Raw genomic sequence first — 22,720 nt, 5'->3', positions numbered from 1 at the left:
CGAGGCAGTCTTTGCGGGGTGCTTCGTCAGCTTCAATTGACACGACCGTGTAGGCACGTGTGGAGAGCTCCATGTCACGACGGCAAGTGTGTGATGATAGACAACAAAAGCTGCTGGTAAGTGTAGTTGCAGCATGCGGAACCGTGAGTGGCAGCAAGGAATAGGATGTGACAAGGGAAGAGGATGCTGGACTCTGCAACGCAAGGTGAAAGGCAGCAATGCGTGTTGACGGGGTGGAGCAAGGGTGGAGTGAAGTGATTCAAAAATAGCTGGGACATTGCATCCGACATGGAGGACGTCATGTCAGGCAGAACAACGCACGTGACACCGAGCTTGCGCGCTGCAAAAACAATGACGGCGTATATGCACCCAGACGCGTACATAAACAAGAGAAAAGACGATTGAAATGTGACCTCTGCTGATTCCCAACCTCTCAGTATACTCGGAACGAGTTTTCCAGATCGGGCGCCCAGCCATGGGCCTATATCTCTTCTGCGCGCAGCGCGAAAACAGGCTCATTCATTGGAGAACTAGGAGCCTGCCGTTACGTAGTATTGTGAAGCTGGCGGTGGTGAAGAGAAAGAAGAAGCGAGCCCAGCCCGAGAAAATCAGAGGTTTTGAACGCCGTCATCGCGTGCTAGGCCCAAACAGGCGCGCTAGGGCAAGAACATCTGGCCGCATCGCCAACTCGAGTACCCACGCATATGTAGCTTGCCCAAGGGAGCTCTGGAGTTGAGACGTTGCCATATCCTGTGTTTGGTCAAGAGGCAGCAACACATTTCTCTCCTCTGCCCTCATCCCATCTCCCCTACACCGCTCTACTCTCGCCCGGCGCACGTTTCTCGTAGCCCCACCAAGTCCGTCACCTATCGTGGGCGTCCTCGGTTCTGCCCTCCAGCACCAACCTTGCCCTACGATCACACCCCCTCCTGCCAATCCTCTCAACATACCGAGACGCCTCGCAACCATCCACCATGGCCGACTTTGAGGCGCTCAAGGACCAGTGGAGCGAGATCGAGGACAGAGATGGCCTCCGCCTCAGTTGGAACACGTTTCCAAGCTCGCGCATGGTATGCTGACCGCTGCCTTCGCCCGTCGCAATCGTGTCAAGGGAATGCTGACCATCCATACAGGAAGCATCTCGCCTTGTCGTCCCCATTGGCGCCCTGTACACCCCTCTGAAGGAGAAGACGGACACCCCACTGCTCCAATATCAGCCCGTGGTCTGCAGAGCACCATGCAAGGCCGTCCTCAACCCCTTCTGGTATGATGAGACCCAATGCTACACATGCAACATGTACTGTGACTGATGCTCCAACAGCCAGATTGACATGCGCGCCCGTGTCTGGATATGTCCCTTTTGCCTCAACCGCAACTCTCTCCCACCCCACTACAAGGACATCTCGGAGCAGCAAATACCCCCAGAGCTGCACGCAGCCAGCACCACCATCGAGTACCGTCTCCCCCAGCCCGTAGACACTCCTCCCATTTTCCTCTTCGTCGTCGACACATGCCAGGAGGAGGACAGTCTGAAGGCTCTCAAGGACTCAATCATCATGAGCCTGAGTCTGCTCCCCGCATACGCTTCCGTCGGTCTCATTACATATGGCACTATGGTGAGTGGAACAATTCTGGTATTCTCATGACTGGCTAACAATTCCAGGCTCAAGTTCATGAGCTGGGTTACACCGAGTGCGCCAAGTCCTATGTCTTCCGCGGTAGCAAGGACTACTCCTCCAAGCAGGTCCACGAGATGCTTGGTCTCAGCCAAATGGCTGCGCGACCGGGCGTTCCACAACAACCTGGCCGACCTCCCATGGCACCCCCAGCAGGAGCCGGCGCGCGCTTCATCCTCCCCGTGTCGCAGTGCGAATTCCAATTGACCAACGCCCTCGAGGCCCTTCAGCGAGACCCCTGGCCCGTCGCAAACGACAAGCGCCCTCTGAGGTGTACCGGCGTTGCGCTCAGTGTTGCTGCTGGACTTTTGGAGACACAATTCGTGAACAAGGGTTCCCGTATCATGCTGTTCAGTGGTGGCCCGGCGACCGAGGGTCCTGGTATGGTTGTTGGACCCGAGCTCCGTGAGCCCATTCGATCGCACCACGATATCGACCGCGACAACATCAAGTACTACAAGAAGGCTCTCAAGTTCTACGAGAACCTTGCCAAGCGCGTTTCCCACAACGGCCATATTGTCGATATCTTTGCCGGATGTCTTGATCAGGTTGGTCTGCTCGAAATGCGCGGTCTTGCCAACTCGACAGGTGGACATATGATTTTGACGGACAGCTTTACTTCGTCCATGTACAAGCAATCCTTTGCACGTGTCTTTAACAAAGACGCCGATGACAATCTTCTCATGGCTTTTAATGCCAACCTCGAGGTCCTCACCACAAAGGAGTTGAAACTCAGTGGTCTGATTGGTCATGCGGTTTCACTCAACAAAAAGTCCGTAGCTGTTGGCGAGACCGAGATTGGTATTGGAAGCACGTGCGCATGGAAGATGTGCGGTATCGATCCAGAGTCTTCATACGGTATCTACTTTGAGATTGCCAGTCAGGGAGGACCGAGCCAGATGCAATCAGGCCAGCAACAAGCTCTTATCCAATTCCTCACACACTACCAGCACTCGGCTGGCCAGTACCACTTGAGAGGTATGTTATGTATCGTTGTGACGCCAACTATAAGCGCTAACATTCCATAGTCACTACCGTGGCCCGACCGCTGAGTGGTCCTTCTGGCGACCCCGCCATTGCCCAATCCTTTGATCAAGAAGCTGCTGCAGTACTCATGTCGAGGATAGCAGTCTTCAAGGCTGAGGTCGACGACGGCCCAGATGTCTTGAGATGGGTTGACCGCATGTTGATCCGACTATGCGCTCGCTTTGCCGAGTACAGGAAGGATGATCCTTCGTCATTCAGGTATGCATACAACTTCTGGCCCCCGTGTGGTAGCACTACGTTGAGTGCGCCAATCTTGGCAGGCCAAAATCCGTCAAATTACACTGCTAACTTCGTACCAGGCTCGAAAAGAACTTCACGCTGTACCCGCAATTCATGTTCCATCTCCGTCGTTCGCAATTCTTGCAAGTATTCAACAACTCTCCCGACGAAACTGCCTTTTATCGTCACGTCTTGAACCGCGAGGATGTCAGCAACTCACTTATCATGATTCAACCGACTTTGGACAGCTACGGCTTTGACCATGAAGGCGGCCAGCCCGTACTCCTCGACTCCAGCTCGATTCAAAATGAGACGATTCTGTTGCTCGATACCTTCTTCCACATTCTCATTTTCCACGGCGAGACTATGGCGGAATGGAGGAAAGCTGGTTACCACGAGCAAGAGGGTTACGAGAACTTCCGAGCGCTCTTGGAAGCACCCAAGGAGGACGCCAAGGAGCTCATCCAGGATCGTTTCCCACTTCCCCGTTTCATCGTGTGTGATGCTGGTGGGTCGCAAGCCCGTTTCCTGCTCAGCAAGCTCAATCCTTCGACAACACACACTACTGGAACTTACGGCGGCGTCGCGCAGACTGCACAGACCATCTTCACCGACGACGTCAGTTTACAGACATTCATGGACCATCTGATGAAGCTCGCCGTATCAGGCACTGGTTAAGACAGGGATGGTTCTTGAAGGAGTCACTAACCTGGATACCAGTTGAGTTAGATGAGCCGTTTTGTATTGTGTTGTTAGCGAGAAATGAAACCATCGACTTCTTTCATTGTCGTTTTATTCTGCATCGTGTTGCTCTCTTTGCATGGTGTATCATTCCAAGATTCAGTACATTACAACTGACTCACATCCCAATCCTTGGCTTCACTCCCCTCAACATGTACCTCTTGCAGCATCTTGTCCGTCCCCGGAACCTTAAACGGCTCGCACGGCACCGTAACAGCAATGAAGCGCGTAGGCTCCGTATCTGACCCATTAATCCATTTGTGCATTGTTCCTCTTTGAACAACGTGGTCCTATGTTTTTGTGCCTCATCAGTATCAACTCAAGTTATATGGAAGAAGAAGAAGAAGAAGAAGAAGAAGAAGAAGAAGAAAAGAACTCACACCAGGCCCCAATTCAATCACCTCCCCACTTCCCGTCTGCATATTCAACCGCCCATGCGTACACACTACGTAATCTACCGATACCGTCTGGTGCATCTGGCTCGCTTGGCCAGGACCCAACTCGCAAACTATAAGATGCGATCCCGAGCCTGGGGATACAATGTCGCGGGTTGTGTAGCTTTGGGTGCCAGTTGGGGCGAGGTACGCACTTATGTCTGCCTCATTTTCAAGGGATGCTGGGGTAGAAGAAGTTGCGTCTTTTTTCTCTTTCGCATTAGGATTTGCATGATTTTTTTAATTGATGTTTGTATTATTATTATTATTATTATTATTATTGTGATGATTATTATTATTTTGGCATGGGGAGGAGGATGGGAGGAGGGGACGTACACGAGCGAGCTGCGCCACCCATACCGGGTAGTCCATAATACTGCAACGCTGGGGCGGAATGAACGACGCTCTTTCCCTGTGCATCGTGCGTAATGATGTGTCTGGTTGAGGGGGGTAGCGAGGTGACGGAGTCGTGCATTTGGGATGCTGAGAGGCGGGGGTCTGCGTTTGCCATTTGAGAAGCTTGCAATTGGATTTGAGAGCGGGGGAAGAATGGAGATGGGTAGAACGCGAGGGGGGAGTGTTTTTTATAAAGAACTGTGGCTTTGGTTAAATATGTCGCGTTTCAATTGCTGGGCTACTAACGGTATGGGGGCTGTGAGGGCGGGACAGTCACGCTATATGCATCCTTCGGGGCGTAGCATGACTACAGGGTGATGCTGACATGAGAGTAGGGTTTATGGACAAGTTGGTAGTGATGGAAACATTTTTAATTGCCATGTCCTATCTTATCCTGCCCATGCTAGTCCTTTGCTTTTCATAATATTCACTTCATGTGTCGAAGAATAGAAGAAGAATCGTCAAACGCTAAGACACAAAACCAGATCATTTCCATGCCAGGCAAAGTTACCTAAACATACTACATGCGAGATGAACGACCAAGAAAACTCAAGACCAAGACTAATGTATCATGTTGATGGGCATGAACACTCAAGCCTTTGCCTTCTTGCTAGCTTTCTTGGGCTTTGCAGCAGCCTTCTTCTCCTCGGCTTCCTCGACAATGGTCTCGGGCTTGCTCTCCTTTTCCTTCTTCGCCCTCTTGTTCTTGGCTGGTGCTTTAACAACAGCCTCCTCGACGGTGGTGTTAGTCTCAAGTGCAACGTCGGACTTTCGCTTCTTGTCCTTTTTGGTCTTCTTGTCAGCGGCAGATTCGACTACTGCAGGCTCCTCAGCCACGTCATTGGGTTTCTCCGAAACTGCTGCATTTGTGGCATTCTTGCCCTTCTTCGCTTGTGCAGGAGAGGCTACCTTGACAGGCTCAACGACCTCTGTTGCTGGTGTCTCAGCCTCAGCCTTTGCTCCCTTCTTGCCCTTCTTGGCCTTTGGCTCGGCAACAGTAGTCTGCTCAGCAGGCGCATCGGTGATAAGCTTCTTGGACTCTGAAGGCTTGAGCTTCTTTATGGTAGTGTGCGCAGGGACGCTGTCGACAGTCTTGAGTGTCGGTGCCTCAAACTCGTAGTCAAAAATATCCTTTAGCTCCTTGGCCTTGGTATCTCTCCGCTTGTTCTCGTTTGCAACACGCTTCTCCCACTGCGAGCGCTCAGCACCACGCTCCATCTCAAGACCAGCCTTCTTGTTGCGGGGATCGACCTTGAACCGCTGTTTGGCACCCTTGAAAAGATCAGGGTGTACTTGGTCGGTGGGAATAAGGTGAACCTTGAGGACGTGGCCGAAGAGGAGGTAGTTGTTCATGGTCCGCGCGACAATGTCAGCTACTTCTTGTGATTGGAACTCGACGAAAGCATAGTGTTTGGAGGCGCCCGTCTTTTTGTTGCGCGACAAGCGTAGCTGGTTAACCTTTCCAAACTGAGAAAAGTATTTCTTCATTTGGGGTTCATAGAAACCGCGTGGCACACGACTAGTTTGAAAGTTAGCAAAATACTAAGGAGTGGGGTAAAGTGTTCGTACCCAACATAAATGACACCAGGCTGGTTGGACTTGGGGGCGTCCTCGGCCTGCTTAATGGCTTTCCTCTGCTTTGCACTGAGTCTTGGAATCTTCTCGTCCTCGTTGAAGTCGACATCCTCATCAGCATCGTCTGAGTCGTCGTCGCTGAAGCCAGCAAGCAGGGCTGCGGTCTGGTCGTCTTCTGCAACGTCTTCGTCATCTGAGGGAGCGGCGAGCTCTGCGGCGTCCACCTCTGGCTCTGGCTCAGGCGCTTCTTGCTTCTTGCTACCCTTTGTCTTCTTGGACTTGGTGACTACAGTAGTCTCTTCTACGACAGCTGGGACATCAGCGGCCACCTTTGTCTTCTTCGTCTTCTTCGTCGTCTCCTTGGGAGTCTCTGTGACAGTGGTCTCCTCTACAGCAGCAGCCTTTGTCTTCTTTGCCTGCTTCTTGGGTTTCTCCTGGACCTCTGCAACCTCTGGCACTTCTGCGGTAGGCTCAGGTACCTTCGCGGGAGCGGCGGCTTTGCTCTGCTTGCCCTTCTTGGGCTTGACGGGTTCAGTAGCGACAACAGGCGCAACTTCCTTCTCTTCGTCAAGTTCCATGAAGTCGGAAGCTTGCTTGCGCGCAGACTTGCGCGTTGGCTTGGGCTCGCTGGCGGCTACATCGTCTGCTTTCTTGGCCTTCTTTGCCTTGGGAATTGTCTCAGGTGCGCCTATGCGATATTAGCCGACAAAACTATAAAATTATTTTCCCCATGTCGCCATTACTTACTCTTGCGCTTCTTTCCCTTTGTATCGTCGGGAGCCATCGTGATCAGCTGCAATTGTGTCGGACAATATGAAGTCGCGACGGTGGTTACGCGCAAAAGTTCGGAGGAGAGCTCGGGCGCGGTAACTTTTTTTGAGGGCAGTTGCGCTAAGTTAGACCCTCGCCAAGCCAGTCGACCAGCTCACCACACGCCCATCCGCTCGCGTATCCCTTGACCATTCTTGTACAAGTGCTCACTCGCATAGACTCTGAACTGTTGATCTTACCGCTACTCATTGCGTGTCTCTAAAGTTAACTTGCATCGCCTCTACATACAAAGCAGCCTGACTGGATTCACAAATCACGCCCTGGCTCTTCATCAGCATGGCGCCAGTCGTTGATATGAGTGATAAGCATGCTTGGGACGACTCTCTCCTCATCAGTTCGTGGGATGACGCGCTCAACGAGTACAAGGTAAGAATCCGCCTCTGCTGCCAAGCTGTGCAAAAAAAAGGTTGATTAACCTGCGGACGCAGAAGTATCATAGCATCCACCAGTCTGGCAAGCGACTAGAAGACGTGCTCACGGAAGAGGAACTCAAAGAACTGCGAGAGTAAGTGCTTGTTGGGCGCTTGCCTGAAGCCTGTCGAGATGAAATTAGACTAACGCCAGCAGGGGCTATGGCGACCTGATAGAGGAAACAGAGCCAACTTCAGGAGCAGCAGATGCCAATGGCGTCGCGCCCAACAACGATGCAGATATGTCGAATGCAGAGATAAGCTGCGTTGGCCAGTCGGAAAAAATTGGCCTTGTGCAACAGGTACGTGTACATGTCGCAAGTGAAACACTTGAGTTCTGAGCCCTGGCTAACGAAAACCAGGAACCAGGACAATCCGAACAGCAAAACACCCACGACACCCAATCGCCGAGTGTTGAGGCTGCATCGGCCCCAGCTGCTGCCGAGACTCTTACAGAGGCCGTGCCCCAAGCGATGCTCGGAACAGGTACGTATTACTGATTTTGACAGCCGTTGTTTCCGGGGAAGGTGGGCATTCGGAAGCGAGCAGCGGGCCGTGTGCTGATGATGTTCTGCAGTCAAAGACGAAAACCTTAAAAACATCATGATGTCGTGGTACTATGCTGGCTACTACACCGGTTTGCATGCGGGCCAGCAGCAGCAGGCGGCTCGCGACTCTTCCGCACAGGAATAATAGTAGCGCATATGAATTGCGTGGCTGTCCGCCATGCTGCACGACGATTGACTTAGGCCCGGATAGTTGCCAGCATATGCAGCCAATGCGCGTAAGGATGTTCATCGCCATGACCCTGGGCGCGACTTACCACCAACAGTTTGTGCCTCAAAGAGGACGGAAAAGTAGGCCGCGAGCTATTAGTTGGCACCGCCTCTTATGCGGCTTGGTCTTTTCCAGCCCCATTGTCCAGGCATCATGAGTAGCTGTGTCGCTAGTGCTATAGGCCTCGTGGCTCTTAGATTACCCAAAGCGTGCTGTGCAGCGAGAGGCGAGACAGATCTGCGACACCACCGCGACGCACTTCAACCCTCTTCCAACGGTTCGAGCATCACCCCAACCCCACACCCACGCGCAACCGCGGGCGGATCTCCAAAATCTCGCCATTTTCCCACCCAAGTTTCCTTACTCGTACTGGATTGCCCGGTCCAGGGGGTTGGTGTTTCGCCCGGCATGCGACCGGGGCACAAACCCTTCAGAATCAACAATTTCATGCGTGGATTTAAGGAATACACTTCCCCAGGCAGACAGCTTTTCTCCTTACATCAAGACATCTGCCTCATAATACTGGTGCTCCACTTTCTCTTTCTCTTTTCCTCATCTGCTTCTTACTGTCCGAGCCGGCCCTCGTAGTGCCCTTTCGATCCTTCACCCTTTCATCGTACATTCTAGTGCTTGCAGTGCAGGCTTACGTTCACTTTTCACGAAAAAAAAACTTTTAACACACGATACTCAATCTATTAGTCATAATGAAGTACTTCACAGCACTACCTTTGGCCGCCGCCGCCTTGGCCTCTGCTGAAATGATGGTTATGGAGGTTGCTCCTGCTCCCGCAGCTGACCAGAAAATTCACACTGTAAGCACAGTCGCACTACTAAAAGCTCGAGCCCCCTTATGCTAACACATGACAGGTTACTGTTGGTGGAATGAAGCCTGTTGCGACGGGCATGGCCCCCAAGCTAGAATACACTCCCGACAACATCCAGGCCAACGTCGGCGACATGGTCGTCTTCGAGTTCTTGCAGAAGAACCACACCGTCACCCAGTCGACTTTTGCTAAGCCCTGCAACAAGATGGATGGAGGAATGGACTCTGGCTTCATGCCCAACGCAGACGGTATGCCCGGCGTCACCTGGAACATGACCGTCGCGACCACCGAGCCGCTCTGTAAGCCTACCCAACAACTTTTTTTTTGCGACAATGCGAACATTCAACTAACACTGAAAAGGGTTCTATTGCAAGCAAAAGAACGGATTCCACTGCGGCAAGGGCATGGTCTTCTCCATCAACCCCCCTGAGACTGGCGACAAGACGATGGCCGACTTCAAGACCCTGGCTATCAAGACCAACGGTACCGACCTTGTAGAAGGCGGTCTTCAAATTGTCGACCCTGGTGCGGCTGCAGCCCCCTCCACCGTCAGCGTCGTTGCCGGAGGCGGCGAAGCTGCTGCTACCGGGACAGCACCTCCATCCGCTCCCCCTGCCGCTTCTCCTCCTCCTCCTGCCCAGGTCATTGCTGGATCTGGCATGGACGGCCAGGGCATTGCTTGCTCATGCCAGTGCCTGTGCGGCGTGGCATCCTTCCCCCCTAGTGCGGCTATCAACAACTTTGGCGGCTTTGCCGGCATGATTGCTTAAATGGTCTAAACGAAATTGCAATAAGGTGTAATGGGTGGTCGGGGTTGGGTGTTTCTAGTCAGGAGAAAGATAGAGGGGGAAGGAGGCGAGATTCTTATGACGAGGTCGGCGAGGGAGGCTTTCCACTTAGGGGCTTCCTTGTTTTTTCTCGCTGGCCTCTTTATATTATTTTATCATTTGCTAGGGCGTTTGCATTATACCGTATTCCCCACATGCTGCGATGTATTGCCGCGCTGTGGTGCCTGCTGGGTAACTTTTGGCAGGGATCTTGTTCGCGTTTGTTAAAACTTCTTAAAGTATTAGAGCTGGACCCAAGTGGTCGCCACTATTTTTGTCTTGGACTTGACTATTGTGATGTTTGCAAGTGATGAATTTACAAGGAAATGTTAGGCAGAGAGTTGGTTGGGCTTCACAGTTGAACCAGCCAAATAAGTAACATCACACAGCATTGTAAAATCAAAAATCAGTGTATTTGGTATCCAAGCAATTCACCAACACCTGTAACTCATAAACCGCCAATGCCTTTTCCGTAAAACTCCGCTGCTCAATAATCGGGGCTGTCTAAGTTGCTGCTGTAACCGTTTCCGCAGCGCGCTTGCAGCTGCTCATTTCTTGGCAGCTTCAGCCTTCTTCGCCTCAGCTATTCCGGATGTCAGCACAGGTATTCTATCTACAACGCCACGTCTGCATCTGCACGTTGCAACAACGCAGCAGATACGTGGCAGGCAAAGGAACAACTTACCAGCAGCCTGCTTAGCGCGCATGATAGCCGCAACATTCTCCTTGGTGCGGGCAAACTCGGTACCAGATTGCTAAGAGGCTGTCCGTTAGCCGCCTGCTCTCTTTGGCGGTGTATCCAGCATATCTTCACAATAAACATACCGTATTCTTGGATTTCTGTCAAAAGGTCAGTCACATTGCGAATACCACACTAGCCGGTCTTTCCAGCAGTATCAGGCAAAGAAAACCCCACCTTTGAAGCCTGCTCCTTGAGGTTCTTCTCCCTAGCCTTGTCACGCTGGTTGCCACGCGCCATTTTACCTCGCTACGATCGGACAAAAAGCCAAGCAAATATCAAACAGAAGAGTTGCGGCAGAAGATGCAAAAAACGAATGGCCTTTTACACCTCGAGAAGCTGCTTGCAAGGTGTGCGATGTGTGTGTGCGCGGTTATACAGGAGCCTTGGGGGTGAGGGAAATGGGAGGTCAAGTGCAGTCAGCAGCGCCGGACCTGATAAAATAGCGCCGGTGGTTGCGGCATGGGCCAATCACCGGCGGGGGAAGTCGCGGGGGCTAGAGATCGCACATGTGCAAACACCGATCTGGGGCTCTGCGGCACGTGGATCGAACTTCACCATCCTCGTCTTGTGAATATATGTTTATTTCGATTGTCGCATTGGCTGATGGGGTTGCTACCAAAGGCCAATTGCCCATCCGATTGTCATGTGTTCGTACTGACGGCTGGTGAAGGCAGGTGTTTTACTCACAATACCGATACTCGAGCAGGTTCCCTGATGAGTACATCCAATGCTAGATTCATGGCGTGAAGCGCCTACAGAATCTCTGAGGACTTGAGTTGTTTCATTCAACACACATCACCTGCCTGCAATACCGTTACCTATGTCTATACAACCCGAATATCTGTACATGTCTTTGTGACAGGCTGTGGCGTATGATTTCACATGTCTTCATTTAACCCTCTACCTCATCAATTGATGTGATCAGAAAATCAGCGTGCCCTAAAACAGCTCCCAAGAAACTGCAAAGACTGCAGCCCACTATACGGGGTGCTACCATTGCAACACAGTGTCCGCGGGGCGTCTCCGACTCTCCATATGCATGCCACCAAAACAAATACCTGTATTCAGCACGTATGTCGTGCAGAATCGGACATGAATCCGATCTCCCCGCCCGATATGTTCTATCTACATGACTGTGTGGATGGATTAGGCACCCGTATTAAATTAATAATATGGGACAGAACGGGTATATTGCATCGCAATACGCTAGCCTCATCATCTGCCCACTGGTGTATACACACACAGTGAACCACTTCGCTATAAATGTCACCATGAGGGTCTCCTGTAACATCTCAGATTACGCCCATCCATCTCTTCAGGTTTTCTTGTCCTCACTGTCATAATGGCTCCTAACTACGCCCTCATCCTCTCGCTCCTCGCAAGCCAAGCATGCGCCCACACATTCATCTGGGTACACTGAGCCGCTTCTCTGAACCACTCCTCTACTAATCCGCTGCTAGGGCGTCTTCGTCAACGGCGTTGACCAAGGCACCTTCACCGGCATCCGAATACCCGGATACAACGGGCAAAACGGGAAAGGCGGCTACAACAACTCGCCCGTCAAGGACCTCTCCTCCATCGACATGCGCTGTAACGTTATGGGCGACGTCCAAGCCCACGACACTATAAAAGTAGCTCCAGGCGACAACCTGACGTTCGACTGGCACCACGAGCTACGCAACAACAGCGACGAAGTAATCGCATACTCGCACCACGGGCCCTCACTCATCTACATCTCGCCAGACCCACCAACAAACACCTCCTTTGTCAAACTCTGGCACGCCGGTAAGATCGAAAGCAATCCCTTCCCGCAAGCAGGCAAATGGAGTACCACGGCCGACATCCGCGCAAACTACGGGCGCATGAATGTGCGCATACCCGCGGGCCTGAAAGCAGGACCGTACCTTATCCGGGCCGAGATGATCGGTCTGCACGAGGGCGATGTGAGTTTTGCACAGAATCCGCGCAGAGGAGCGCAGTTCTATCCAGATTGTGTGCAGATTGAGGTTGTGGAGGGTGGCGAGGTCGAGTTGCCCGAGGGAGTAGGGTTTCCTGGGGCATATTCGTATGAGGATCCGGGGGTTGTGCACAATGTCTGTCCTCCTTCTTCCTTCTTCCCCCTAAGGGTTGTTGTTGGTGACATCCTTGTGTGTGTGTGTATGCTGATATATATGGGTTAGATTTACTGCTCGACTGAAACAAAGAAACCAACGGGGTCTGCTGCCCCTTGTCCCACTGACTACGTTATCCCAGGCCCGACGGTGTGGTCTGGTGCGTGGCCGGAGACGACTGCCGTTGCAGTGGGTCCCATCAAGGGTGTCTCGACAGCGACGCCGTGGAGCACGTGGATTGGGACTAATAGCGTAGTGACGAGCGCCACGTATGTGGATGCAAGGAGTCAGACTATTGTGGGGAGTTCAAAGTATACGGCTACGTGGAGTGAGACGTATGCTTCGCCTACTGCGACAGCGCCGCGGTGGTAGAATTTGAGGTGGATTTAGGGTGCAACGTATTTAGCAAACAGGAATAAAGATTTTCGGAATAGTCATCTTCTCTAATTCTCAAACATAATTTTGGTTCAATGTTCTCTTGTTTCACCATCCAGCTTGGTCGTGGAAAGTACAAATTATTTCATCCTAGGTCTGAGATAGCATTACCACAATTTCCTTATCTTTACTTAAATCAATGATCCTTCGGACAGGGGATCGCATATGCTCTTGATGAGAGGCTCGGTCTTCAGGTAGGACAGCAAGGAAGAACCATCATATTTAGTCTGAGACTGAAGCTCACATGAGCCGTAAGAAGTGTTCACAATATTAAAATGCAACCTGCTGTACTAGCATAGGAGACTTGAAAAGATACAAGTTCACATTGGTTTGTGAACATCTGAATTATAATCACTGGAATGCCATCATCATTATTTCCAACTCACAAGTCCAAATCAGCAAGATCTTTTTTAGACACACCCTGTGGAAGCGTGTCTTTGTCGTTGTGTGCACTAATATCTCCTACAGCTGACTTTACAATCCATTGGGTTGAACACACAGCTGATCAGCTTAAAAGATTCCGCATTCAAAAGCATGCTGGTGAGAGAATTGTCAATTTAGAATCTTTTGCACATCGATCCTCGTATTCAAAGCTTTGCGCAACAGGGAAATCATATTGGACGCCGAGATGATTACAACAGCATTAATCAATCGTGATGACTTGTGGATCAGCTTGCAGACGCTTGTGAGTGCGTGATTCAGTTGCAGTGGCCTGTTCATCGTCGGCAGTCTGTTCATGCTTAATGGGGCCTTTGAATTTTGTCTCTCTCTCTCTCTTGATGAGATTACTTTGCGCTTCTCGCCATCACTAGCTCAGTAAGTTCATTCGCAGAAATTCCAGCATACATACTTGTCTCATGCGGCGAACTAGCTCTCTCAGTTCGTCGGGAGTAAGCTCTTCTTCTGGTCTGTCCTCTAGCGGAACCGTCATGGGCTCATCTCTGGGCACAATTCCAAGAGCCTCTAGACTCGCCTGAGGCGTGTATGTCAGTACGTGTATCGATCGAAATGGATGGTACTGACCAAGAGATCTGTATTTGAAACGAAGTATTGCGAATGACTCTTTCTCCGCGAGACTACACACTCTGAGCTTCTGTCCGGATCGGCTCTGAGATCGCTCTGGGGAGTTCAAGCCTTGCATCTGATTAACTTTCCCCGTAACTTTTGTCAGATTACTATACGTACGCTATTTGGTGTGAGAGCGCATTTCCTTTGAGCGCTTTCTTTGGAATCTCATCCAGTGGTGTGAGTTTGAAATTTCTTTCCCAGTACTCATTCGACCTTATTTCTCTAATATCCTTTACGAAGTGAAGCAAGAGTATAATATGTCCTTTACTACTCAGAGCATGTTTGACATCTGTGGGGTTCGGACCTAGTCCATTGACCTCTTCCACTGTAAGATTTTGAGTAGATATCGATTAAATGGCTTTTGAAATAAATACCAATGTCCAACTCTGAGAAATGAATCTTCTGCACCACCCATTCACCATGAATCTTCCGATGGACAGCATTCATTTTAGATACGCGACCAAAGAGCTCATCCTATCGGCAAAACCGGGAAGTGGCTGGACTATCGTTGACAATAGGATTTATCATGACGCCATGGAGTGGAGAGAAGGGCGGCTTGAAGGTGTTTATCACGGCAAATTCAGCCCCTGATTTAGCCTTGATATATTTTGTAACGGTGTTTGGTGGAATATTCTCGTCGCCGTCATCGTACTCCTGTAACGGTCTGCTCTCAACATGAATAGCAACTTCCAGGCCAGGGCGCTTGGTGCTGGTGACCATGGTGGTCTTTTTGGATGTTCTGGTGTAAGTGCTGTTGTTCCTGACCTGCTATGGAAATTCTTTTTAACGTCTGAGGGCGGGGTTGTCACCTGAAAAAGTGACGGATACAACAGCTTAGTTAATGGCGAAGATATATGGTGAAAGTAAATATGTAAAAGGATCCGGGTGAAAATATAGCTACCGTGACTGGAATGTCAGGAAGGTACGCTAAGGCAAGATGTCAATACGCACAAGCACACCGTATGCACACTACCTGTCTTTGTATTGCAAACAGAAGCGTCGTTCTGATTTGATGAGATTACAGGCTGTGATTACTAATTGCTTATTGGCAAAGTTTGGCGAAACGTAATCGTAAAGACAATCCCTGAGCTTTACCGTGTAAAATGGTAAAATAAGCTGAGAACAGACATCCAACGTTGCAAGTGAGTTGTCCTGTCAAACGCATCAAGCCCAACAAGTCTTCTTGGAAGAGCATAGATGATCTTGTAGCATCAATTGGACTTACAGGCGGGTGTCCAAACGGGTATCCAGTGGTGTCATGGTACTACCTTGGGATAAGCGTTTCTACAGGGAAGTTGTGCATAATAATGCATTGTGAGTTGGCAAAGTTCTAATTCGCAAAACAACGTCTAAGTTTTTTGTTCAAATATCAGTGTGGCGTGAGATGAATTTACAACTATTTACCTTTTCGTATGTATAACCGCCAATATTTCTGCCTCGCATCTCAAGATGTGTGAATACCAAATTGCGCCATCTTCCTAGCTCCCCAGAGTATCAGAAGTAGCCAAAGAGATGGCTAAGCGAGAAGCAAGGGTCTTCTTATGTGTCCAGTGCTCTAGACTTGAACTACAGACCTAGCTATTTCCAAATACCTACAAGATGAAGGCATAAAAATTGAAAAGCACTATCGATACTCTTCATCAATTATCTTACAAAGAGCATCAACGCTAAATACGCACACACTCCCGCTTCCGAGGTACATGTCCCGAGTGATCCACCCGAAGGTCCCGCTCCCCGCAGTCGCCTATGGATATAGTAGTACAATACAAACGTACTGCAGGCTATCACATACGACGGAACATCCACGGGTCTTGATTGAAGTAATCAATGGTGAGTTTGTTAATTTTCTATGCAAAAGACGTACTATCTACAGTACACTATTCAATAGCTATTTTACCCTCCGCTACCTGGTTTTCTTCTTCGGTTCATATTCGCCTCTGCTGGGAATTTACATGCTTTCAAAGATATTTACTAATGCTCTTCAACTCTTTCGTGCATATTGCCTATATAAATAGAATGAGCACGAAAGTGATGCACTAAAAGAGATGAGATGGGCTTTCCCTATCTTCTTCTAGCAGTAAACTGCTAAGAAATCTCAACTGACATCTTCCGAGCTGGCTGCAGAATAGTATACTTGATACACCTAGTTGAGACCCTGGTATGCCCCGTCGTATGTGCTAACCCGGAGTGAGTATGAATCACCTTCGCACCCACTTAAACCGCATTACGACTCATCCCCTCACATGGGGTCATGATTTCCACGGATGTTTCCACCCACAGCTCATTCCCTCCCCGGATCCTTCCATCCATCAAAGCCCGACCGCCAAGCACGTATTACACCGAGGTAATGCACTTCCAACGCAACGTAACCTGCAACCCCCCCCCTTCAATAACCCGCACGCATTTACAAAAGCCCCGTGCATCGTGCTCTCAACCTCGAATCGAGGTTTTCCTTTCCGGAAAGGGGAGGATGAGTAAGAGGAGGGGGTAGCCTAATGCACGGTTGGGGGAATCGGGGTTGAAGCGATTACACTACACATAGTTCGGATATCAGAAGGGCCGTACAGTGTATTATAATCTGACGAGAGATTAAAAACGTCTGTTTCGAATTTTCTCTTAGTTTTGAAAGGTGGGGGAGAAAGAGATAAGACGAGTTTGGCTTAGTGTTGGAAAAAAAGCTTAGGTCGGTACCGTAAGTATGGAAGGTAGGCCGTGGATGCAGCCGAGATTGGGTAGGTGACGAATCACTATGCTGCATATGTGTATACTGATATCTTTCGATAACCAACTGACGCGTACGGAAGGCTTGGTGTATTGAACGCTGTAATAAGGTAAGCAATACGACGATGCCGAGTCCTTCCGCAGTGGCAAAGTCTTCATGGATGGGTGATGCGGATCCCAGCTAGGTGTCACTCATTGTAGCCTGGCATCGCATAATTGTCCTAAAATGACGTTTCTGATAGATGGTCATACGTATGTCTGTACAATACACTAGGCGTATTACTCTAATGATACGACGACCCGCAATATCACCGCGTTTGCGCTTCCCTACTCGATGAACGAACCCCAGCTGCCTACCCACAGAAAAAAACCCGTTGTTGAACCCTTCCCATCCTTCAGCCCTACATGACGCAACGCAGCCCACATAGCGCCTCTCAACTCAGCAACTCGTGCGCATCCAAGACATTTTTCTCTCGTGTCTCCGCATCCCCGATCAATCTCCCGTCAGCCATACCCACTCGCCTACACATACCCCCGCTGCGCCGATACTAATGTGCTAGGCGTGCGTATGCGTGTGAACTAGTCGCGTGCCTCCTACCCATGCTCATGAGCAAGGAAGGCAAATACGGAGCCATAGCGGCGCCGCAACTCCCCGAGCAGACGAAACATGTGCATACGCGGTGCGCCCAACAGCCAAGCCAGAGGGGGAATACACCTAGGTAGGTAAACGTCTGTCTATGTGCGGCGCAATGTGGAGACCTCGCTTCATGTACCCATTCATCCACGTCGATTTATCAGGAGCGCAGCGGAGCAGGGCACAAAAAAGGCAACTATGAAACGGTCCACAGCACGTCTATGATGCTGATATTTGCAGCGAATGATTACGAAAGACGGAGGATGGGAAGGGTAAAGTGGGTAGGGTTAGGGTGGCAGTTAGGAAACTATCTATCTAGGAATCTCGTTACGCGTATCCTGCAAGTCTACCCAGCTTCCTTTACCTTTTTTTTCTCTTGTCTTGGCCTGAGCATTTTCGTCCGCTGAGGAAAAAATCCATATCTTGTTGGATATTGGGTAGACAACAACACTTGCACTATCGCTCTGCATAGTAAAATCTATTTATCCCTAAACACCCTCCCCCCCCCATAATGCGCAGACCTTCTACATCATCCGAATCGAAGATTTGCAAATTTAAAAATGAATGATAAAAATCTCCCGTTTCTCTCTTCCCATGTGGCTGACGAAAATACACTACCGTAATCCATGCTCACATCGCATGGACCTTCTAGAACGCCGAGAGAAGAACGACGAGGAAGAAAAACTCTATTATCCCAGGGTGTCGCACTGCAGGAAGGGGGGTAGGAGCATGTGGTACGTGTGTGAGACATGCAGAGAAAGGACAGGGTGCAAGGAAAAAAAGTAAGAGAGGGAGAGAAAGAAGCTGTGCTTCGCCCTGCTAGTATTACCCCGCTAGTGCATGCGTGGTCCTTTTTTTTTCCCAACCCACCCACGCAAGCCAGCCAGTCGGCATTAGCATCCGGCACTGGCGGGGCCCAGATCGCTCTCATTCCCACTCTGTATCGCATCTCGCCCTTTTGTTTGTTTTTTTCTGTCTTTCTTCCCTGCAAAGACGCATGGAGCGCAGACCTCAGCTCACATTGCACCATGTGCGTGGTTCCGTTACCATGGTAGGCTGGGATTGTAAAGTTGGGGGTGCATGGTGCTGCAGTAGTGTTGGTCTGGATGAAAGCTTTGCTTTTTTTCTTTTGAAAAGGGGGGGGAGGGGAAAGTTGAGTATCCGCGGAAATGTTTGATCATGCAGAGGTCCTAGGGAGCTGAAATGATGAAGCTGAATGCTAGTGCATCGAGTGTTACTGGATATCAGCCTGAGTTGATTAACTTGTGCTAATTTAGTCTATGTGGTTTACTGCATACTCGTTGGCTGAGGTCATGTTCGGTGTTGAAGCCGGCGTCGCCGGTTGGATACACCTGGTAGAATCGATGGTTGTCTGGCAATGGCATAATGATAAACGGAGCCTTGACACCGCGGACCAAGACGCGACAGCTCCAAGCACATAGCACGAGTGTTAAGGAGGATTCACAGCAATAAGGAACCAATTTGTAGACTCGAAAAGTGTTGTACATATTAAAAAGTGCTCAGCAAAGAGCAGATCAAGCAGATAAGAAAGAAAATCCAAAGTCTAATAACTCCACATAACCAGAGATCCAATAGAGCAAACGATGCTGTCTACAAACTCGCCCCTTTTTTGGTTGTCGTATACAGAAGCCATGGCTTTTACATATCGTATCATCATCTCATGCGCCCCCGCTCAGTGGCCGCTGTAAATTGCATGTCCAAAACTTTCAATCCCAATCCCGAAAAAGGACAAAATAGAATACTGTACAGTCGAATGTTCAAAGTTGCATCGTCAGATGCTTCAGTTCCGTCCAGCGACAACTGAATGCCCTGCAGCGCCGGCTTTCATCGGAGCATCGCTGTCTCAGTCGTGGCCAGCCAGAGCCTGTGTATTATACAGTATAAACATAGGCGCGATGCAAATAACTCGACTCCGTCGCTCTGGACCGACCGGCGTGTCTGTGCGCATTGTCGAGTGAAGCGATGTCTGCAGCCATTACACAGCCTTTGGCAGTCGAGATGCTCATCGAAGATTCTGTGCGTCACGTTGGCCGTGTTGGGGTGCGTGGGCTGCATGCAGGCCAACGGTCCCGGCTGTTCTGAAATGTGCAGGCCTGGGGCTGCAGGGGCACGGTCTCCGCAGTCTTCGGTCGGTTCCGCACACCTCGTCAAAGCCCGATCGCTCAGTCATGGTTACCGCCGCGTCTGCGATGCTTGCCAGGAAAATCAACCTCGGGGTGCACTACGCGCATATGCCTTGTCAATGCATCGTTGCGCGAGAACGTCTTCTCCTCGACGCACAGCGCACATCGCACCTTTTGCTTGCGCGCGTTGTGGATCGTGTCCTCGTGACGGGTCAAGTCATATGGTCGGGAGAAGACAGTGTTGCAAGGCTTGCCAGTGGTTGGGTTGATGCGCTCACACTTGTGGGGTCCCGCTTGCGAGTTGCGTTCTAGGATAGCCGCCGACGTCATAGCCGTGCTGAGATTGGCGCTCCGGTGGCCCTCACGCTTGTGCTTCTGGAGCTTCTGCGGTGTTTCAAATCGCTGCGAGCACCCATGATATGTGCATGAGTATGTGCCAGACTCGGCGCCAGTTGACGCTGGCTTGCTCATGTACCGGTCCGATAGCATGCTGTTCTGGCTACCATTGGGCGGCTCTGCTTCGCTCGCACTAGACTCCATAGATGTCATGTGTGCGGGAAACTCGGGCGTTTGGTCAACGACCGATGACATGTTGTTGGCACTTTGTCGGTATTGCGCGGGCGAATTCATGGAGAGTCCTTGCATGTTGCTCTGCAGAGATGGTGTTGCAAAGTTGAAGTTGGTTGATGGCTGCAGTGACGACGATGTCGACGTTGAGAAGTTTGGTGAAAACTGAGGAGTGTTCCAGCTGTCGCGCCGATACGAGTGAGATGAAGAAGTGTCGAAATTGGATTGCGTGGCGTTCTTGTATTGTTCGCCACCCGTGTATTGGTTGCCGTACTCGTTAGCACCATTATCCGGAAATAATGGCATTTTTGAGTCTTCATCAGTATCCCTGTAGTCCAGGAGAGCATCCTTGGGTGAGATGGTCTTGGGCTCAGCGTCCTCAGTAGCAGACATGTGAGACTTCATTGCGTAAGCCGCATCAGCCTGGCGGTTCTGCTCACGCATCGCCATGGCAGTGCCCATGGGTGACGTGAAGCTGTTGCTGGGCTGCCGGTAGGGTGAGCCTCTGCGGAAGGGTGAGTCACTTCTCGAGGCGGTGCTGCTTGGCGATTGAGAGCGTGCAAACTGTGCTGCCTGCAGCGCACGCTGCACGTTCTCGTTGGTGTTGCTGCGATATGGCGACAGCAGTGATGGCTGTGCTGGCTTCGACTGCGGCACTGATGTGTTCGAAGTGCTGGGCTCATAGAAGCCAGTGTCGGCAGCAATGTCGGTGTAGGTTCTCTCGAACTTGGGTACAGGTCGCATTTCTGGCTCGTTGTAAGTACAGAACTCGTCGAAGAGCCAGGCGTCTATGCGGCTGCTGAATGTCTCACCATTTGCGGGCATCTTGAGGTCCATGTCGTCTTGGGCCGTGTGTGGCGTTGCTGGAGAGTCGTGGCCGTAACTGGAGACCGACTGGCCTGCTGAGTGAGCAAAGTCTGGGACGTCTTCGCCGGTGTGCTCCATGAGTGCCTGCTTCATCGACATGTGTGCAGACATGGTATGGTCCATGTTGACAGCGTTGTGGCTGTAGTTGTTGAAGTTGTTGGCGTTCATGAATGAGTCCTGGGTAGGAGTCTGTGTGGGTGTTGGGAGATGGTTCTGGAGTGATCTTGAATGCCTGTTGTTAGCGTCGTCTGGGCGCAAGGGCCAATTCTCGGAGTGGGCAACATACTGGTAGCCTGCGGGGTGGCCGACTGGCTGATACTGCGAGGCACTTGAGCCTATTGAAGAAGAGGATGAGGCGCGCTGGTGTCCACGGTTCTGTCGCTGGGGGAGTGTCTGGAGTGGCTGTGACTGCACGTTACCATAGCTGTTCCAGGACTCGAGCCCGGAGCTGGCGTTGCTGGCTGACAGCATGGACGGCTGCGTGAAGCCCTGGGGGAGCTGTGGTGTAGGGGTCGACTGCTGAATGCGGATAGCCGGGTTCGCAAAGTCGGTGCTGTATGCGCCGCTCATGTACGAGTTAAGGGGTGAGGTTGAGGTGGCAAAAGGGTACTGCTGCGACTCAAGGTAGTCGATGAGTAGCTTCTGGTCGAAGGTGGGCTGAGCGGCGAATGTCTGGGGTGAGTGTTGTTGATAGAGGTGTTGAGAGCAGGGTGGTGACGGTATGGTTGGCAGGTGCTGACGTCGTGTGGGCAGCGCTAACATACTCGTCGGAAGGGAAAAAGTAAGGGACCAGCGCGGGTGGCAAGTTGCTTTATACTAGCGGGCTGCCGGCCGATGACTCGGAAATGGGTCGCCGATGCGAGTGATGAACGACTTGATGAGGTGATCTAGGGTCGTCGAGTGTAGAAGAGGGTAGAAGGGAGTATTGTGTTCTGGGCCGGCTGGGCGCGGAAAGCCGGAATTAAGAGATTTCTTTGACGAGTATCCGTCAGTGATTGTTAATTGCTGAAGTGAGTGTCAGAAGCGACTTGGGCATGATGGGCCAGCGCAGACCTTTCCTTTCATACCTTTTCCTATGACGCAAGTCTACCAGGTCGATTGCTGGGGCTTGCAGGGGGGTGTGCGCTAACAGACGCCAGGTATGCAAGCCCGCGGCGCGATCGACAGCACCCACACCTCTACCCTGCATACGACCGTCCGGACCCTGTCTGGCCGAAAGGCTGTGCAAAGCCCGCCTGCTCGACCCTCAACCATTGAAATTTTTTAGACTGGGTTCGGGTAGCACCCGAGACGACTACCCTCTGCCACTACTGCCGCCCTTCTCAGTACCGAGGATTCGCCTGTGCGCGTCCGAGCGATCTCTACAGGCATGCCACAACGTGCCTGAGAGCCCACGCCTCTCAGCCTACTCCCCACCTGCTACTCGACCAAACGGGCCCTTGTCGTCGCGCTGGCCGTCGCCTTGGTAAGCAGTCGCTTGTATGGTTTTTCCGGATCGAGCAGAGCAGAGCAGCGTGCAACATCCGATGGCCAAGGCTGCCCCTATCGTGATACCCTCGCTTGCAGCCAGTTCAACAGGCAGCTGATGCTGCTCCTCGTCGCGACACGGACGACAGCGGCCGGCTCTGACTGGGCGGAGCAGCCTCGTTTCGATGCGCGCGGTATACGCGACAC

At 51.2% G+C, this 22,720-nt stretch overlaps 11 protein-coding genes across 11 annotated transcripts; 5 read left to right on the top strand and 6 right to left on the bottom strand.

Annotated features, from left to right (window-relative positions):
- Positions 1–969: 969 nt before the first annotated feature.
- PSV08DRAFT_407804 (uncharacterized protein) lies at positions 970–3,751 on the top strand. The gene is made up of 6 exons (XM_014221323.1): positions 970–1,070; positions 1,134–1,264; positions 1,322–1,616; positions 1,664–2,654; positions 2,705–2,921; positions 3,023–3,751. The coding sequence occupies exons 1-6, from the start codon at positions 975–977 to the stop codon at positions 3,618–3,620; spliced, it is 2,328 nt and encodes a 775-aa protein (XP_014076798.1). The 5' UTR covers positions 970–974; the 3' UTR covers positions 3,621–3,751.
- On the bottom strand, positions 3,727–4,628 carry PSV08DRAFT_407803 (uncharacterized protein; the record flags this gene model as incomplete). The annotated part of the gene is made up of 3 exons (XM_014221322.2): positions 3,727–3,973; positions 4,064–4,320; positions 4,454–4,628. 3 exons carry the CDS (start codon positions 4,626–4,628, stop codon positions 3,791–3,793), a joined length of 615 nt encoding a protein of 204 aa, XP_014076797.2. The 3' UTR covers positions 3,727–3,790.
- Positions 4,629–4,866: 238 nt separating this feature from the next.
- Positions 4,867–6,927, bottom strand: PSV08DRAFT_399583 (uncharacterized protein). The gene is made up of 3 exons (XM_014221321.2): positions 6,836–6,927; positions 6,083–6,776; positions 4,867–6,032 (listed from the first exon to the last, which is right to left on the bottom strand). Exons 1-3 carry the CDS (start codon positions 6,870–6,872, stop codon positions 5,105–5,107), a joined length of 1,659 nt encoding a protein of 552 aa, XP_014076796.1. The 5' UTR covers positions 6,873–6,927; the 3' UTR covers positions 4,867–5,104.
- A 220-nt stretch (positions 6,928–7,147) lies between these two features.
- PSV08DRAFT_359747 (uncharacterized protein) lies at positions 7,148–8,213 on the top strand. The gene is made up of 5 exons (XM_014221320.2): positions 7,148–7,285; positions 7,348–7,424; positions 7,487–7,631; positions 7,692–7,815; positions 7,907–8,213. The coding sequence occupies exons 1-5, from the start codon at positions 7,196–7,198 to the stop codon at positions 8,020–8,022; spliced, it is 552 nt and encodes a 183-aa protein (XP_014076795.2). The 5' UTR covers positions 7,148–7,195; the 3' UTR covers positions 8,023–8,213.
- Positions 7,904–8,761, top strand: PSV08DRAFT_29021 (uncharacterized protein). The gene has a single exon (XM_014221319.2). It carries the CDS (start codon positions 8,221–8,223, stop codon positions 8,692–8,694), a length of 474 nt encoding a protein of 157 aa, XP_014076794.1. The 5' UTR covers positions 7,904–8,220; the 3' UTR covers positions 8,695–8,761.
- On the top strand, positions 8,684–9,830 carry PSV08DRAFT_29026 (uncharacterized protein). The gene is made up of 3 exons (XM_014221318.2): positions 8,684–8,918; positions 8,974–9,229; positions 9,291–9,830. The coding sequence occupies exons 1-3, from the start codon at positions 8,811–8,813 to the stop codon at positions 9,698–9,700; spliced, it is 774 nt and encodes a 257-aa protein (XP_014076793.1). The 5' UTR covers positions 8,684–8,810; the 3' UTR covers positions 9,701–9,830.
- A 326-nt stretch (positions 9,831–10,156) lies between these two features.
- PSV08DRAFT_273408 (four F5 protein) lies at positions 10,157–10,911 on the bottom strand. The gene is made up of 4 exons (XM_066092525.1): positions 10,674–10,911; positions 10,583–10,597; positions 10,443–10,512; positions 10,157–10,340 (listed from the first exon to the last, which is right to left on the bottom strand). Exons 1-4 carry the CDS (start codon positions 10,734–10,736, stop codon positions 10,306–10,308), a joined length of 183 nt encoding a protein of 60 aa, XP_065949539.1. The 5' UTR covers positions 10,737–10,911; the 3' UTR covers positions 10,157–10,305.
- Positions 10,912–11,841: 930 nt separating this feature from the next.
- Positions 11,842–12,982, top strand: PSV08DRAFT_174165 (glycoside hydrolase; the record flags this gene model as incomplete). The annotated part of the gene is made up of 3 exons (XM_014221316.1): positions 11,842–11,910; positions 11,960–12,592; positions 12,680–12,982. The coding sequence occupies 3 exons, from the start codon at positions 11,842–11,844 to the stop codon at positions 12,980–12,982; spliced, it is 1,005 nt and encodes a 334-aa protein (XP_014076791.1).
- Positions 12,983–13,688: 706 nt separating this feature from the next.
- On the bottom strand, positions 13,689–14,560 carry PSV08DRAFT_348340 (uncharacterized protein; the record flags this gene model as incomplete). Its single annotated transcript, XM_066092809.1, has 6 exons — positions 13,689–13,775; positions 13,896–14,018; positions 14,069–14,076; positions 14,130–14,179; positions 14,231–14,438; positions 14,488–14,560. 6 exons carry the CDS (start codon positions 14,558–14,560, stop codon positions 13,689–13,691), a joined length of 549 nt encoding a protein of 182 aa, XP_065949538.1.
- Positions 14,561–14,587: 27 nt separating this feature from the next.
- PSV08DRAFT_348339 (uncharacterized protein) lies at positions 14,588–14,833 on the bottom strand (the record flags this gene model as incomplete). Its single annotated transcript, XM_066092808.1, has 1 exon — positions 14,588–14,833. One exon carries the CDS (start codon positions 14,831–14,833, stop codon positions 14,588–14,590), a length of 246 nt encoding a protein of 81 aa, XP_065949537.1.
- A 4,818-nt stretch (positions 14,834–19,651) lies between these two features.
- On the bottom strand, positions 19,652–22,063 carry PSV08DRAFT_399580 (uncharacterized protein; the record flags this gene model as incomplete). Its single annotated transcript, XM_066093579.1, has 2 exons — positions 21,333–22,063; positions 19,652–21,269 (listed from the first exon to the last, which is right to left on the bottom strand). Exons 1-2 carry the CDS (start codon positions 21,806–21,808, stop codon positions 19,652–19,654), a joined length of 2,094 nt encoding a protein of 697 aa, XP_065949536.1. The 5' UTR covers positions 21,809–22,063.
- Positions 22,064–22,720: the final 657 nt, after the last annotated feature.

Source organism: Bipolaris maydis, assembly GCF_028858645.1.
Source record: "Bipolaris maydis strain C4 unplaced genomic scaffold PSV08scaffold_3, whole genome shotgun sequence".
NCBI lineage: Eukaryota > Fungi > Ascomycota > Dothideomycetes > Pleosporales > Pleosporaceae > Bipolaris > Bipolaris maydis.
Note: the sequence above shows the minus strand (reverse complement) of the source record. Positions and strands in the feature narration are given on the sequence as shown.